At 40.4% G+C, this 16140-nt stretch overlaps 2 protein-coding genes across 5 annotated transcripts in view; both read right to left on the bottom strand.

Annotated features, from left to right (window-relative positions):
- Positions 1–59: 59 nt before the first annotated feature.
- ZHX1 (zinc fingers and homeoboxes 1) lies at positions 60–11071 on the bottom strand. Of its 3 annotated transcripts, none has more exons than XR_014953040.1 (2): positions 7911–11071; positions 60–920 (listed from the first exon to the last, which is right to left on the bottom strand). XR_014953040.1 is itself a non-coding variant. In XM_021546499.4 (2 exons), the coding sequence occupies exons 1-2, from the start codon at positions 11069–11071 to the stop codon at positions 905–907; spliced, it is 2187 nt and encodes a 728-aa protein (XP_021402174.1). In that variant the 3' UTR covers positions 60–904. The 3 variants fall into 3 exon arrangements, 2 of the variants coding, with proteins under 2 accessions (XP_021402174.1, XP_085428626.1); XM_021546499.4 differs by having other exon boundaries at positions 8901–11071; XM_085572500.1 differs by having other exon boundaries at positions 60–11071.
- Positions 60–16140, bottom strand: part of ATAD2 (ATPase family AAA domain containing 2) — a 59061-nt gene continuing 42980 nt past the window's right edge. For both annotated transcript variants that reach the window (XM_021546575.4, XM_085572493.1), the window contains one exon: positions 60–920. The gene's annotated coding sequence lies outside the window, so the exon portion shown is untranslated. The remainder of the gene's footprint in view (positions 921–16140) is intronic.

Genomic DNA, 16140 nt, shown 5'->3' on the forward strand with positions numbered 1-16140 from the left:
TGACATTTTCATACAGACATGATTCTTGGTTTCCACACCACCTCTTAAAACCACACACACTCAGTAAGGAGACATTTATTCCATTATTTCTGTTTTCAAATTTTTGGTACAAAGTTTATTTTCAGAAGTTCTCACATGATCCTTTCTTCTACCAGCGTCTTTAGGATTTTTCTATCTCTGATTTATTTTCTTTATCTGTTGAAGCAGAAGCAATAATTGCTACAGAAAGAAATAATGGCAATATTACAAATATTTTACAGCAGCATCCATTCGTTTCTTTGCCTCAAAAAAATAACAAAAATAAATCCAAAGACAAGATCCATACAGCCACAAAGGCTTAGGTTTGTAATATCCAGAAGTATGCTGCGTTCCCATACATGAGTTGTACAAGTCCAGCACAACTTTCCAAGTTTGTGCAGAGCCTGATAAATAAGACACAGATATATCAGTTACATTATACTGTTTCTAAGAACTTTTACTCTGTAAAATGTTTGGTCACTCAAAGCTATAAGCTTAATCACATATCAAAGAACACAGGCAATACAGCCCATCTTACTAAAACATATAGTATTAGGCCAAACAAAATATAAGAGGACAAAATCTAGTGGTCACTGAAGCCTCTTCAAAAAAGGTTTAAAACTGAATGTTTCCATCATGTATCAGAATAAAAACGTACTGTATTAAAATTTGATTTTTTTTTTTTACAAGCTGTCTTCTAATCAGTCTTCTATTTACAGTGCAGAACTGCCAACTGCAGTCGTTTAGCTTTGGCACAACACTAAGTTCCAATCCTTTTCAGTATTCAAGTCCTGTGTGTGTCCAAAAATTTTCTTGGTTTCACGAAAGATTAGGCCCATTCACAGTTAACCAGTTATCTTGAAATTTTTCAAGAATTGCTTCCCCTTCACCACGCTGGGCAGCTACAAAGGAAACACATTGTAAGGTATTGCATCATTCAAAAGAAACTCTTCATTCTAAACAGTGACAGTATTGTTGCTTCCTTTAATATCACGTACACCAGACAGATCACACAGACAGCTACATACTGGACACCTTTCTAAAAACCTTGCTGGTCGTTAGTGAATCATCTTCCTCATACTTCAAATACAAACAATGCATTAACTTATTTTCATTTCACATGTCAAACAGGACATTTAAATATATTGCAATATATTATAGAAAATTGCAAAGCGCCATCATTTCTGTAAACGAGACTGACACCTGTTAACTCTCCTGTGCACATGAAGAGCAGTACCTAGTGCCACATTTTCTATACAATATAAAGCCTTCCCAGGTAGGGCAACTCGTTTTAGTGCATTTCTGTACAGACTCTAAGCATACATGCAGATAGCCAACTATGCAGGGCTGGAAATACTTTTGTAAGCTGAAACTGGAAGATGGGGGAACATTCTGATATCACAGCAGAGCTCTTGTAGTTGATCATTTCATACACAGATGAGGACTTGACTCTTCTGTCATTCTAGCAGACTCTTTGGGGACACTTTCATGATAGGTATCTAGTACTGAATAAGCGGAAGGAAACACTTTCATCAACCGGGACACAAATATTATGTGTCCTAACACATTCTAGGTTATGCAGAGTCCAATGTTCACACAGTAACCTTATCTCTAAAATACTTGAGTGTTGTATTGTGTTTTTATATTTTGGTAACAGTTCTGTAATGGTTTGCCCCTCCACCCCCATTTTCTCCCAATGTTTCCATGCCGAGTTTTCCCGCGGTTCCCTCAGTGCCAATCTCCCTGACAATGCTCAGACACTTCATCCTCCCTCCCTTCTTCCTGAATCTTCTACCCTGGGCCTCGAGGGATTGGATGAGGGCCCAGGGTCCCTCCCTTAAGTTTCCCCATTGGTTTTTGTATCTGTCTGTCCTTTCACCTTTCTCTCCCCCAAATTCCTCCATTGGTCAATAGGCGTTCCCTTCCCCTTGTTACCGCCCCGGTATTTAAGATCTTGGAAAAGCCTCACAGCCACTTTTGGCTGCTGGATTTTCTGTAGCTGTGAGCTCCTCGGAGTCCGGATTAAAACCGAAACTCTTTTCCCAGCCTTGAGTCGACTCCCTTACACCTCCTCGGACGCCGCCTCTCCCCCAGACAAGGCAGGCAGTGTGACTTTCTGCCTCAGCACCCCTGACCCTCCTCGGGATCCAGGGAGATCCAGGGCAGTGACCCCGCAGCTGAAGGTGACTCTGCCGGGCAGGGGAAGCCAGGGGGCTTCACATTAGCACAGCGGCACCTGAGAAAACCCAAAGCATTTTTCTGCCACAGTATTATGACCAAGGATCAGTTACTTTATCCATCACTATAGTACTACCTGCTCTAAATAAAAGAAAAAAAAAAAAGGCCTCAGTTCCCAACAAGCATCAGGTTGGAAGCAGAGGTCAGTACCACTGCTAAGCACAACACAAAGATCTCTCTGCAATGCCAGATGTCTGCAGTGTCAGCGGCTGCTCGCAAGTCAGGGTAAGTCAGTGGAGCTGGGGTGCAGTTCCTCAGCGACTCCAGGCATGCAGGATGAGCAGTCTGCACTCCTTGCTGTCCTGACTACCTACAGTGCCTTGTTCCAGTGCAGACATCAACATGCATCAGACAAATCCCACCTTAATTCATGAAAAGTGCTACCGAATGCTCAGTTATCCCTCTACATTTTATAATGTTGTGTGAGTTGGTTTTGCAACAACTGTTCACTGAAAAGGTGCAGATGCTCTTCACCACAGAAGGAGAAAAATCCCCAAGAACTCCAACCATTAAACCTGGAAATACTGGCTATAACCCACCTATGCTTCAAAAGATCCCTTCTTAGAAGTGGGGAAAAAATGCAGAAATTTGAGTTATCGTGTGTTAGTAGCCATTAAGGGGATTTTTCACTTTCTGTTGAAATTCTTATTTCAAAATATTTTCCTAAAGAATTTTAATACATCAGCAAACCTCAAGTAACTTGACCTGATAAGTTTGTGTCATGCTTCTTGGTAAATCTACTGATCTTAAGATATCACAAACTGGATGGAGAATACAGACTTAACCCAGCACTGTTTAGTGTAGGGAACTGAATACTCTACTAGCCCTTTCCATCTTTAATTTACACCATCATCCCAGGTACTATAAATAATTCTTAAAGTTCTACTCTTCTCTGGTCATTGACACTATCTCTCTATTACTACTTAATGCAAGCAAAATTGTTTCCAAAGCAAAAAATAAATTAAATAGCTATATTTAATTCCACTCTTGCTTTTGTGCCTTCATGTTAGGGCAGGGATATTTAACACTACAGAAGCTTAAAGATTATCTTCTCTCCTTGGGAGATATGAATATAGACAGGTATTGGACTCAGGTGGAGGATGCAAATCGGCACTGCCATATTTACAGAAGCAAACACTACCATCCAGCCTGAATACACAGTACTCCATTAAGTGCAAAAGGGAAAACACTCCCCACCTTAAACCACAGCCTGGTTACTCAGCAGCAAGAGATCAACTGTCAGAATTACTGCTGTGCTCTCACTTCAGAGGAAAACAGAGGAGAATGTCTGCATCTTTGGGCTTTCTGGCCTACGGGGACCATGTACAGCCATGAAGCACTTTGTATGGGATCCAGAAACCCTTTCTTTGCTCTGTAGAGGGGAAGGGAGTACATTTGCCTGCCTCAAGCATTTCTTGGAGAGAAAATCTGCTTTTGTTCAAATAATCCATTATAAAATTATTTCATGTCATGTATGGACACTGCGTGAGTTTCCCAATAATCAAAGTTGCAGTCAGTAACTTTGAATTATGAATTACAGCTCATAATGTAATGAAAAAGCAGTTTTCAACATGGTACCAGACAAGGTTAAAAAAGGCATGGCCTCACTTACTACAGTGTATTAGAGATAATACACTAAATTCTAATAATCAGGTACTAGGTATCTTTCCTCTTCTTTGTTTTCAGACAAATAAGAGATTTCTATGTGCTAAAAAGGAGTGATTGTAATAATTTACTCCTTCTGTCAGAACAGAAGGAGTTAAACTTGTTTTGCTTATCAACTTCTAGAAAAGTAAATTCTGCAGAGCAAGAAGTCAGAGCCTTCAAGCTTTTGCGTTTTCCCTTCTGTTCACTTCTTACAAGCCAGCACTGTTAGTTCCTTCAAACCTCCAGGGGAATATAAGCCTTTCTTTTTTCCAACACTAACTTTGGGGTCACTGAGAGGTGATACTGGGAAGACAGCAGTGTTTAAGATGGAACCGTGCTCTTTCACTGCACTCGGAAGTGAGGGTGAAACATGCCATGAAGCAGGACGACACAGTGATGGTGGATGTTGTCCCTGGTCCCCACTGCATTCCGTCTTTTAGCCCTTTTCCCTCTCCATTCTGGCACAGTATTATCTGTATTCTCTCTCTAGTTGAATTCCAGAGGCAGCACAACTGGCATCATGAGAGCAGGTAGTCCTGGCAGAAACAGTAAATGAAGAGAAATGCACTAGCTTAGCTCTAAAGGTGTTCAGATGTTCACAACTGAATTCTGATGTAGCGGTGCCAAAGAAGACTGAGAAACCAGCTACCCAGAGGTAAGATCTAAGCAAGTTTCTTTGTCACACTGTCAGTGACAATCACTGAAGCCTGGCTCATAATGAGCTCAAATCTAAGAGTTGAAGCTCCACAGAAATACAGAAAGCATACCACAGGTTCATATAGATACATTCCCTACCATGCAAGAAAATCAAGAAAGTCACATGGACACTCACTCCTGGGGAGATACATTTTCTTTCCCCTTCCTTTCCAACTGCCAGCATAACTCAGTCCAAATGGCTTCCAAAACACCTTGGAAACGTGCATAAGCTATAAAAGGGAGCCAGACTTGCAGGGGTGCACTGCTGATGAGCACAGAGGTGCTCAGAATCATAATACATTAAAACACTTGCTGATGTGCTTAAGTTCAGGGAGTTTCCAGGGATGGGTAGAACGAGAAGGTGCCATATCCTTCCCACCCCCCAGGCCACCTCTGTTTCTCTCAGTGACTGTACAGTGCCCACAGCAGCCTAAGGGTGGCTGAGATGAATCTGGGCTAAACCACTGTTACCAGCAGCTCTGAGTTCCCACCAGCCATGACCACAAATCAGAGGTACAACTGACCACAGCATCTTCCAGTGCTTCCTTGGTCACTCCTGACATGGGAGGCCCCTGGAAGGAGTTTGCCTCTCTCCCAGTGCAAATATACATACACATGCTGCACACTGGTAATTAATGGATTCTTCAAACAGAAATAACTGTCAGACTATGGGCAATAACGAATGCATACAACTTTTGTCTTCAGGTTGAACCCACCCAGAATTTCCTCATCCTTAGCACAACTGAAAGGCTTAAAATGTGCATGTAGCTCAACATGCTATGTGTAGATTCTGCATCTCTCATTAGCTGATTCACAGCACATTATTTAATTTCAATTTTATGTTCTGCAAAGAGATAATTTTCTCAATGAGCTGTAAATACTGGTATAACCAGTGGAATATATGGAACTTTAGTATTTACAGTAACTGAAAATCTGGCCCAGTATGCGTCAGCCACTGTCTCTGACCATTCTACTGAAAGAAGACCTCCAATCCAACTATATTTAGACTGATAAACAATGTATTTCCTCTTCCTGTGTTTTTCAGACCAGATGTGCTAAGGCCTACCTTTGTAGCTGAGTATTATTTAATAGAACACTGCCAAAGTGGAAAATATCCCAGTTCAGTCACATAATTAACTTGGATCTTTGTATTTTCCCCCATTTTTTAAGGACAGAATTCTTAGCTAACCTAACTAAGGCTCTGGTAACAAAAATGGAGATACTTATTTGGACAAGCTGCTTGGTTGTTTTGGGGTTTTTTGGTTTTTTGGGTTTTTTTATTTTATTTTATTTTAAGAAAATTAATTCTGGGTCAACTTCAAGGATTAAGGCAACTCCAGATTTTGCTTGCTAGAGGCATATTCCCAAGGATTTGGTTTAATATTTTTGGAAACTTAAAAATAGCACATTTTCCTTCTAGCTTTGTTCTTTCCTACTCAGCAAGCACAGATTTTTGACCCTGTATTCCCAACAGAGCTTGGAAGCTAGTGTGAGTCTTTCTTTTATCTGCTAGGATCTACAACAGCACACTTACTATCATCCACACTACTGACACACAAATGAGAATCCCTCCCAGCCCCATGCTGAAAAGGCCAGATCTTGATCACTCTTGTACCACCTGATATGCAGAGTCATAAAAAAATCCCATGAAATATGGTGACAACATGGGGTTGCTTCTGCCCCACTCCAAAGTTAAAATGAGGGATTCTTGGCTATTCCTCTCTAGCAGTGCTGGCCACTTTGTGTCTCATGAACTTGAGCCTTGGAAGCGAGGGAATAGTTTCATCATCAAATTCATGACATATACCATAAGCTATTGCCTTTTTCTCCCCAATAATCTTAAAACAGTCAGAAGAGGTAACCTGGTATTCCTGTGAAACATCCTCCTGGAGCTCAGGGAGCTTATTCAATCTGTGAGCAGAAGGGCAGCTACAAGAGTCCAGAGAGGAAGGTCTGGGAGGGTAACTATGTTTTTTGTCAGACATTACTCCCTTTCTTACTGTAGCTTGGGCTTCACCCTCAGACAGATATGAAAACTAGATCCAACATGGACTCCTCTGCTTCAGAAAAACCAAGACTAAAAGGGCTTTTTTGGTTTTTTTGAGTTATCACAGTCCAGAAGAAAGACTAATTCTAAAATTCTAGCATAGGTTCTTGGAGTTGGGGAGACACTGGGTCCCACTTTCTCAGCACTAATCTGTCCTCATCAGTCATCAGATGCAGAAGCCTATAGAGAAGATGCTGTCGGATCAAAAAGCAAAAAGATACAAAAAGAGATTGCTAGTATCCATTAGTGCCAATGTAAAGGCAGACAATGCTGGTGACAGCAGCACCAATTCATCACCATCTTTTGACATCTAAATATAAAGTAACTTATTCCTAAAAATGCAGGCTGCCAGGAGCAAAAATATAAACTACTCTTCCTCAGAGTAACAGTTCTCTAGAATGCAAAACATCTGCCTAAACTAAGTTTGTGTGAATTTGGTCTATTGTTTTAAGTTGCTAATTCAAACTACACTATAACTTCACAGTATTGAGACGAAATAGCTTTTTAGAAAAATTATTTTATATACACTTATTTAAGATGGGAATGTTTTAAATCAGATTGAACTACTTCTGGAGTTCAGTTCAGGTAGATCAACCCACCTCCAGAAATAAGTGTGTTCACCCAGCAGTCCTAGGAGCAATCAGCATAGTGGTGAGTTCAATTAGGATGTTTTACAGTTAAACCTGCACACAAATCACTCTACTGGGCTATCACTGAAGAACAATTCAACACTAACGTGTTTGTAATTGCTAAGCATCTAAAAGCCATATAACTTCATTTTTCTGTGAATTAAACACCATGTCATTGCCACAACTTACTTGAAAACCTTTCTTACTAGCACCAAAAGATGTTTTTCATCTCTGTATCTGTGTATTCTTACAAACCCCTAGACAACTCTGAACAACTCCCAGGCAGTTTTTGTCTTTTGTTAACCTTAAAACTCAGTGTCAGATTCAAAAAAATTACTTTTTTTGAAATACAGATACTCCTTTTACCATTTCCAACAAAGGAAAGAATGCACAAGGTAGAAGTGAGTGTTACTATTAACTGTATCAAGTCTGTCAGACATTTAAATTAGATTGATGTGGGATACACTGATTACACTGACTGTAACAAAAAGCATCTTCTAGCATCAGACTAATTCAGTTAGCTCATAATTTTCAACAAGGAACACTTCAGTCCAAGTTCTGTAAACCCAAAACACTCCAAAGATATGCAAAAGGTGCAGATATCACCTTATTTTCTAAAACCAATCAATCCTCACCCCTAGGTTCATTGGTTCCTTTTGCCACACTTTTCCCCTTCTCTTTTGTTTTCAACACTTTCCTTAAGAAAGAGAGCCAGGCCTTGAAACCTTTCAGATGAAGTGATGTTTACAAAAAGACATCTAATGTTTTTGTGTTTTCCTCCTTCGCAAGCAGGCAATGTTCTCTTACAGCAACAACAACAACAAAAAAGTGTCTGTGTTTTTTTGGAATTAAACAACATAAGGCAATTAAATACTGAGAAGCAGTCACGTGTATGATGAACATGAACCTTCCCATTGGTAGTGTGGAAGAGCTGAACTTGATCTGATTTGTAACCCCCTGTCCCAGGCCAGGCCTGAGGATGTTCATCTCTTGTAGTAACAAAGCAAACAGTTCTTGCCTGCACAGGTAGCATCTTGCCCAGGTACTCTTAGGTGGAAGGAAGATGCTAAGCAGCTGCTTGCTAAACTGAAGGCCATGAAAAAATCATTTGGCTCTTCATAATAACATCAAACCTAATTAATAGGTTTTTGGCCCCCAAATTCCAAATTGTACATCAGTCTGTTTTTGAAAGTTTACGTTTAACATGCCTAGGGGGTTCCCAAGTATCACTATCATCTGTTTCTTCCTCATCCTCCTGATCATCCAGCATTTCATCTTCCTCCTCATTCTCATCAAACAGCTCTATTCCAAGTTCTAATCTTCTTTGCCTTTCTGCAAACCATTCTCTGACCTGCTCATATCCCATGTGAGATTTGGCTACCAGTTCATCAAGGTCTTGCTCATTAAGGAATTTGTGCTTCATATAATAGTCCTTCAGGATTGCTGTTCCAGTTTTAAATTTTATGACAGATACACCTCTGTCCCAGCAATTTAACCTCTTGCTTCCCCGAGGCCTCCCCCGAGGTCTCCCTCTCCCCCTCCCTTTTGGTCTTCCTCTCCCTCTCTTCCTTGAAAAGCCTTGGCCGTTCAGACTGTTTGCACTGGCACTCTGGTAATAGTAATACCATTTCAATCCACCATTTTTCCAGGCATAGCGAGTATCTCCAAACCAGCTCACAATTTCTGATCTTGGAAGCCCAGTTTCTTCTGCCAGCTTGTTGTATTCTTGTGGAGATGGCCACTGAGTACGGACAAAGGAACTTTTGAGCATGTGCAACTGCTCTGGTGATTTTTTGCCTATTTTGCTTGAAGTAGAACACCCTGATTTTGTTCCTGCTGCTCCATCTCCCACAGATGTTTCTCCAGACTCCTCTTTGGAGCTGCCAGCATTGCTTTCATTCATGTCAGCTCCCTCTTCCTTCAAGACATTTGATTTCCTTTTTTCTATAAACCAGGCATCAATCTCTCTCCTGGTCAGTTTTGTTTGGGCTCTTAATCTATTCATCTCTTCCTCAGTAAGGACAGGGTTATTAAGAAAACTTGCTTGGAGGACTTGCAGCTGTTCAGAAGTCTTCTCTTTGAATTTCTGTGGGGTGAAATCGGGAAAAGTACCCCAAGATGGCTTGCTCTGTGGAGTGACTCCTGTTGGAGATTCATTCATTTCATCACTTGAATCAATAACAATGGTGGCACATGAATCACTGTTGAGATGAATCCCATGATTATTCTTTGAGTTTCTCTGATTGTAGCGTGTATCACTGAACCACTTTTTGATCTCTCCTTTAGTGAGGCCTGTTATTTTCATAAGTCTAACAATTTCTGAGTCTTGAGGAAACTGGTTTTTAAGGTAGCTGACTTTCAATTCTGCCAGTTGTTCCTTAGTTTTTTTTGCTCGGATGCCAAAGGAGTCAGGATTCATCAGTGTGGATTCATTTTTGATAGGCTGAGGGGCTGGAATGGCAGCTACTTGTTTGGTTTCTGCAGTAGGCTGAGCACTATGAATCTGACTCTTCTGTAACTGTGTTTGGTTTGGGACTCCTGCTACAGTCAAAGCTATTGGGGCTGTTACTGGTAATGTATTTGTACCTGCAACTTGAGTGAGAACAAGTCCTGGCTGACCAACTATTTGGCATGTCTGTAAAATTGAAGGTAAACCATTGCTAGAGGCCGAAATGTGTGCCGGAATAACGGTAATTGTCTGTGGCACAGTATGCACTGTGCCATTAAATTGTTTCCTCCTTGCTTCCTCCACCTCCTCTGGCGTCCAGCTCACTCCGTGTTTCAGACGCTGGGCAGAAAACCATATTTTAATCTGTTCTTCCGTGTACTTAGCTTGAGAGGAGAGAACAGTGATTTCCGACATGGTTGGGTATGGGAATTTGTTGTAGGTGTTAAGCAAAAGAGGATTGTTATCCAAAGCAGTGTTATAGGCTGGAATGCTATTTACAGGTATTAGTACTTTTGGAATCAGGTTTGAGTTCTGGGGAGCTGTAACAGCTGTTATAACCTGTGCCACCCCAGGCTGAAGCACTGGTGCCGGGGTCACTACTGCCCCGGCCACATCTGCTGCACTGCACACAACTGAATGGCTTGGTTTTGATTCAGAAACTGCCGGTGGGGGGTTTTCTACTACTTCAGGGTCTGGCTCATTTTCAGTTCCCTTTTCTTCACCAGGAATGTCATCAACTGTATTGTGGAAAACAGCAATACGTTTAGCCTCGGGTTTGCTTTTCATCATTTTCATGATAGGAGTTTTGCTAATAGAGATCCCTGATGAGGGGACCTCAGAAGAGTCAGCCTGTCCAGCATTTTCTTCTCTAACAAAACTCCCATCAAAAGTGAGATCATTTACTGTCTGTTCAAAGATTGTCTGGTTATTACGTTTCACCATAGTCAATTTAAAATTCTCCTCTCCAGGATGGTGCTTCAAATTATGTTCTGAGAGGGCATCATATCTTTTGGTAAGGAAATTACATTCTAAACAAACGTAGGATGAATTTAATACTACATTGGGGTGTTCTGAATCCACATGAAAAGTAAACATATTGAGATCTGGAGTCTGAAAAGTGCAGTATTTACACTCATAACCACCTTCTACTTTATTTGTGCTTTTCTTATTGTCTGAATCCACACACTCATGAACATCTTCATCACTTGTTACACCCTCTGCTGTAGGGTTATCTGCTGGTGTGAGCACAGGTGGTCCTTCCTCCAAGTCTGACACCATTTCTAGATCTGGATCCTGCTCATTGGCTAAGACCATGCAGGGTGTTGTTGATTTTCGTTTACTTGCCATGACTGTTACTGTGAAATGATAACAACTGATCAGATATAGACTTAGCTTCAAGCTCTTCTTGATTAATAATAGTAATAATAAAATAATAATAATAATGGCTTTCGGTACTTCAAGTCAGTTCTTGTAAAGTCTCAACATTTATCCCATTAGCAGCTTTTCTTTCGTAGTGCAATCAGACTAAAAATAGTTGAGGATGAGATGTTGAGACACAGTTTAAAAGTCCACATCCACCACCTGTAGTAAAGAAGAGACAGTGGAATTAGTTTAATTTAAATAATATTTTCTATTTTGCTATGCATTACAGTTTAAGATAATTCAGCCCTTTGGGGTTTAGTGTGCCACTGCTCATCCCCTGAAACCAGCAGACCAATTAAAAGAAGAGATAACTGAAGCTATGATAAGAAAGGCAAAATCCAATCCACTTATTACAGGCTGAAATTTGTTTCAGTTCATGTTAATACAGTGACAGACCTAAACAACAGAACGGTGTAAAACAGGTAACTTCCTGACTGTTTCCCTTGCTTCAGAAGCCTTTTTCTTAGCCACAGTGCTGAGGTCAGTCTTGCCCTTGGACTGTTTTGCCTAAGCTACGACAATGTCTCTTGACTGTTCTATGAGCTCAAGTCCTTCATATCACTAACTTGAGCCCAGTACCACATCTCCACTACTGGCTCTGTCATGTCTTTCACGTCAGAGGCTGCAAAGTGTCCCAGAAAAGGCAGGTTTAGAGTATTTTTCTATTGCATTATACATGCAAGCACAATCATGTTCCAGACCTTTCTTCCATGTCTGAAAACAGGCAAAACAATGTCTTTTTAAGGTATTCTGACAGATGAAAGACAACTATCCTTTCTCCTAGGTTACGAAATGTCATTTTCCAACTGAAGACCAATCCCAAACCAATAAAAGTGATTGCCAGCATGTGGCAATTAACTAAAATATGTTTTCATGCCTCTATGCATTAACAGAGACATGACTGATTGTGTAAGCTGTAACAGAGAGAGAAAAAGCATTAAAGACTAATATCCCCAAGCAGAAGCCTTAGCTTCACATTTTTTCTTTAGGCAAAAGACAAAAGTGTTCATCCATAGTTGCTACCCAGTGCTGCTCTATAAGCTCTGTTTTTGAAACTGTGTGTCACCTTACTGCTTCACAAATATCCTCCTTAAATGTTTTTAACAGTCACCCTCTACACTACATCTGTGACTACATCCAAAGTGCAGAGCCTCACATGATATGCTTTTTATGCCAAGGATATGGTTACATGGCATTAAGGACACTGAAAATGCTCAATAAATCTTGGGTAATCATCATTCCAGAATGACAATTATTTAATGGTACTGGAGTAGAAAGATATCCTTCTTCCACAAGTTAATAGTGGCAGTCTGTAAAACTGAGCACAGAATTGCAAGAGATATTTATTTTCATGTATATACAAAGTACCTATTGCAGGCCACCTCATTTCTCTTTGCAGTGAGAGAACCATGAAGCAAAGCTAAACAGATCCATTTGTCTCAATGTCTCAAGGGACAAGAGGTAGAACATTATTAACTGTGCTGCTTCTCTTTGGGACTGGAGGGCTCTTGACAAAAGAGAACACAACTGCCAAGACAACGTTGAGCAATGGTCTGGGGGAAGAGCTGGGTGGTATTACCTAATGTTTCTGCAATTTTGAGTAAGATTTCAGAAATGCCCATTTTAAAAAGCAACTTAACAGCTACTTTTGCTGACTGAAGTTGTGTTTTGAGAAGTGACTGTGGTACTCTGCAGTGCCTTATCCCTAGCACAGCACATAGGATCTATACAAAGGGCAGTCTGAGTGAGCTTAGGTGCCTGCCAAGGGCCCCATTCTGGGATGGCCTGGAGTGCAAGTGAAGGCAACATTTATCTGACATGTAATATTGATGCATGCTGAAGGAAAGCCTGGAGGTAAGGAATAAAATTGGAAACCTGTTCAAGGAATAAATAAATGTTCTTCTCCAGTCTCCTCATGTACCCAAGAGTGTTCACAGTGCCTGTAAGCCAACAGGTCCATGTGCAATTGCAGCACCTGCAGGCTTTTAGCTAAATTTGTATCACGTCTCTGCTGTGTTTCAGTTTTGCTTATGGTGCATAAGCAGATTATTGTGTCCCTCCTCTGTTTACCAAGATAGCAACACTTTTCTTTGATGCAAACAGGTCTCAGAAAAAGAAAGCTGCATCTCTGTTCTTCTGACTACACTGTGTAATTTTTTTTTTTTTTCCTTAAAGGAAGTTGTGATGTCAAAACCCTGTTTAAGTCATGGCTATGAAGAGCTATAATAGCATTCAGCAAAATCTCAAGAAATTGAGATGCCTGCAACCCTTCCCAGCCTTCTTTCCTCCACAGACTTTACAGAAATCTCCATTCCCTCCTCCCTGGAGCTAATATGATTATTCCACCTGTAGCACCCTGCTTGACATGTTCTCTCAAATTAATAGGGGATTATGAAAACTCACAGTTGTGCAGTTTATCCAACCAATTATGCATCATCCTTGGAACCTTCATTTCCTCTAAAATACCTCTCCTGTTCTGCTTACAGGAGTGTGTGGGACCTTGCCACATAGCTGGACTTCAGTAAGGTCTGCACTATTCTACACCATGACTCCAAAACAATGAAGTAACAGTGTGGTTTTTGTCAAATCCACCTTTATAGGAATCTTGTTACAATTCTCGAGGTTCTTACAGACTGTTTTTTAGTATCCTCCTGTATTGGGCTGGGAATGAAGATCCCTTTAACTGACCTGAGATTCACAATGTGTTCTCCTCCTCTGCTCAACCATTTCCCTTGGTTAAGACTGGGCAGTCTTGTGCCCAGTCTTGTGCTTGCCTCTAGGCCACTGAGACCTTCCTCATATTCCATGAATTCCTAAAGGTTATTACTCATGGTTCAGAGAATGCTTTTGCTTGTCCCTTATATACCATAAAGTCAAATATATGACAAAATATTGTGAAAAATTTTCTCTTTTTATCCCTCCTTGTGAATATTGACATTGTATTGTGTAATTTGGTTTGCAACAAAACAAACATCTGGATTATTTAATGTCAAAAGCAGCATTTTAAAATAAAGGAATCTGAAGAAAAATTTTATTTACACTGCATCCCCTTCTGTAATTTCACCTCAGATTTTCACAGAATTGACATTCCTAGCAAATCAGCCCACAAAACAGATGTTTTTCTAGGAACATAAAACAGCAAGTCCAGGCATACTTTTTGAAAGTCCAGAATCTGGTATTTTATCTTTCAGCAGGATTTCTCAGGACACTGTTCTTCAGAAACATGAACAATCAGCAATCCCAATTAATAATTAATTATATTAAGATAGATTCATTCCAGAGTAGAATTCAACATTTAAAGTTGTCTTTATAGCAGATTTTTATGATGACTGATATAAATATTTTTTAAATGGAGGCAGAAGCCTTCTGCCCATTTGATTAAAGTTTGAGAAGGAAAAGACATAGAGTTGACCACAGAAGACACACGTGAAAGAACCTGATTCCAGAAAAAATTTTTTACTCACTTCCTCCTTCCCACCCCCAAACAGGAGTACCTGATGCAGCAAGAAAAATAAATGAGTTTATATAAAATTTTCTCTGTCTGTTCAGGGTGTATGCTTTCCGAAAAGGCATTGTTCCTTGTCTGCTGCTATGACACTTCCATCCAGTGTGCAGGAAAAGCATGTCAAAAAAAAAAAAATCAAGCCCCATGTAATGTGATTTTAAGAATATGCAGAGAGAAGTTCAGGAGAAAATAGAAGCAATAGAACCTTCTTCTAATTTTTAAATCCACCTGGATTACAAATTGCCTACCACTTCACACAGAAAATGCTGCCTTCTTATAACCCATGACAATATCCAGTTGTTGATCTTTTGTTTAGCCTCCTTCTACTACCCTTTATTCAGAGTAGATGTATCTATGTCAGAAACTATTCTGCAGAGCTCAGTGTAGGCTAATACACTCTGATGTGTGCTGCCTCTCAGTGAGAAGGGTGACTTTGTTGCAGCACTATTTTCTTCACTTGCTCCTTATCTGCAAAGTTCAGAGAGCCTTACTGCTTATGACTCCAAAATAAACCACATCTCTGTTAATGCTGCAATATTTACATTCAATTCATCTTTTAAAATAATGTCTGGTACTAATCCAACATAGGAGTGAAACTTACCAAAATTATTCCAGCAGAAGTCCTTATGTATTACAAAGATAAGGCCCACTTGGGGCTCTTGCTGCGTTAGACTGGAAATGAGGGAGGCAAGCACCAAAAGCCACTGTAGTGCCCACGCAGAGCTCCAGGCTGTGCCAAAGCCAGACCCGTGATGGAGCACTGGAGCGCTGACACACAGCCCAGCAGAGGCTGAAGGGAGCCTGCCACAGGACATGTGACTGGACTTTCCCAGTTACTTCCTCTCAGTGCTGGTTTTAACAAGCAGTTCCATCAAAGTAAAGGTCAGAATTTCACGCCAGAAGTGACTGCTAAATGACCGACATTATCTTTCTGTATTGCACCACCTATGCCAGGTACCTCTGTGAGCACAGTAACTTCTGCCCCTGCTTTTGATACAGAAAGCCATAACCAGGTTATGACCATATAAAGCTAATGACCAAACATCTTGCGTACTTAAAAACCAGGGGTACACTGACCAAGAGGCCCTTTAGCATGGATGGTGCATGTCTCTGCTCCTCAGTCACACAGACAGGTATTTTCTATGAGATACAGACACCTTGGCAGCTACACTCATATAGGCAGACCTTTATTTTATTGACTCTGAAGTCTCCTATTCAAACTGTGAGCACACACCACTTCTAATGTCAGACATCTCTACATGACTATTTTTGAAAGTGAGTATCAGACTTGTGTAAATGCTTATCATACCCAATAAAATGGCAGCAGAGTCAGGGAATTTTTTTTTTTCTTTGCATAGCTACAGCTCTATTTTTTTTTTTAATTGCTGAGCTGTTACATACAAAACAGAAAGGATGAAGAAATAAATTACTGACATGAAGACAAATTTTAATGTGTTCTGCATTGAATAAACATTTAATTCAACCCTCT

Source organism: Lonchura striata, chromosome 2, assembly GCF_050655825.1.
Source record: "Lonchura striata isolate lonStrDom1 chromosome 2, ASM5065582v1, whole genome shotgun sequence".
NCBI classification, from domain to species: Eukaryota; Metazoa; Chordata; class Aves; order Passeriformes; family Estrildidae; genus Lonchura; species Lonchura striata.

Bases quoted from the DNA above. Each gene is read 5' to 3' on its own strand.
- ZHX1 (XM_085572500.1), bottom strand. From the start codon at position 11,071: ATGGCAAGTAAACGAAAATCAACAACACCCTGCATGGTCTTAGCCAAT.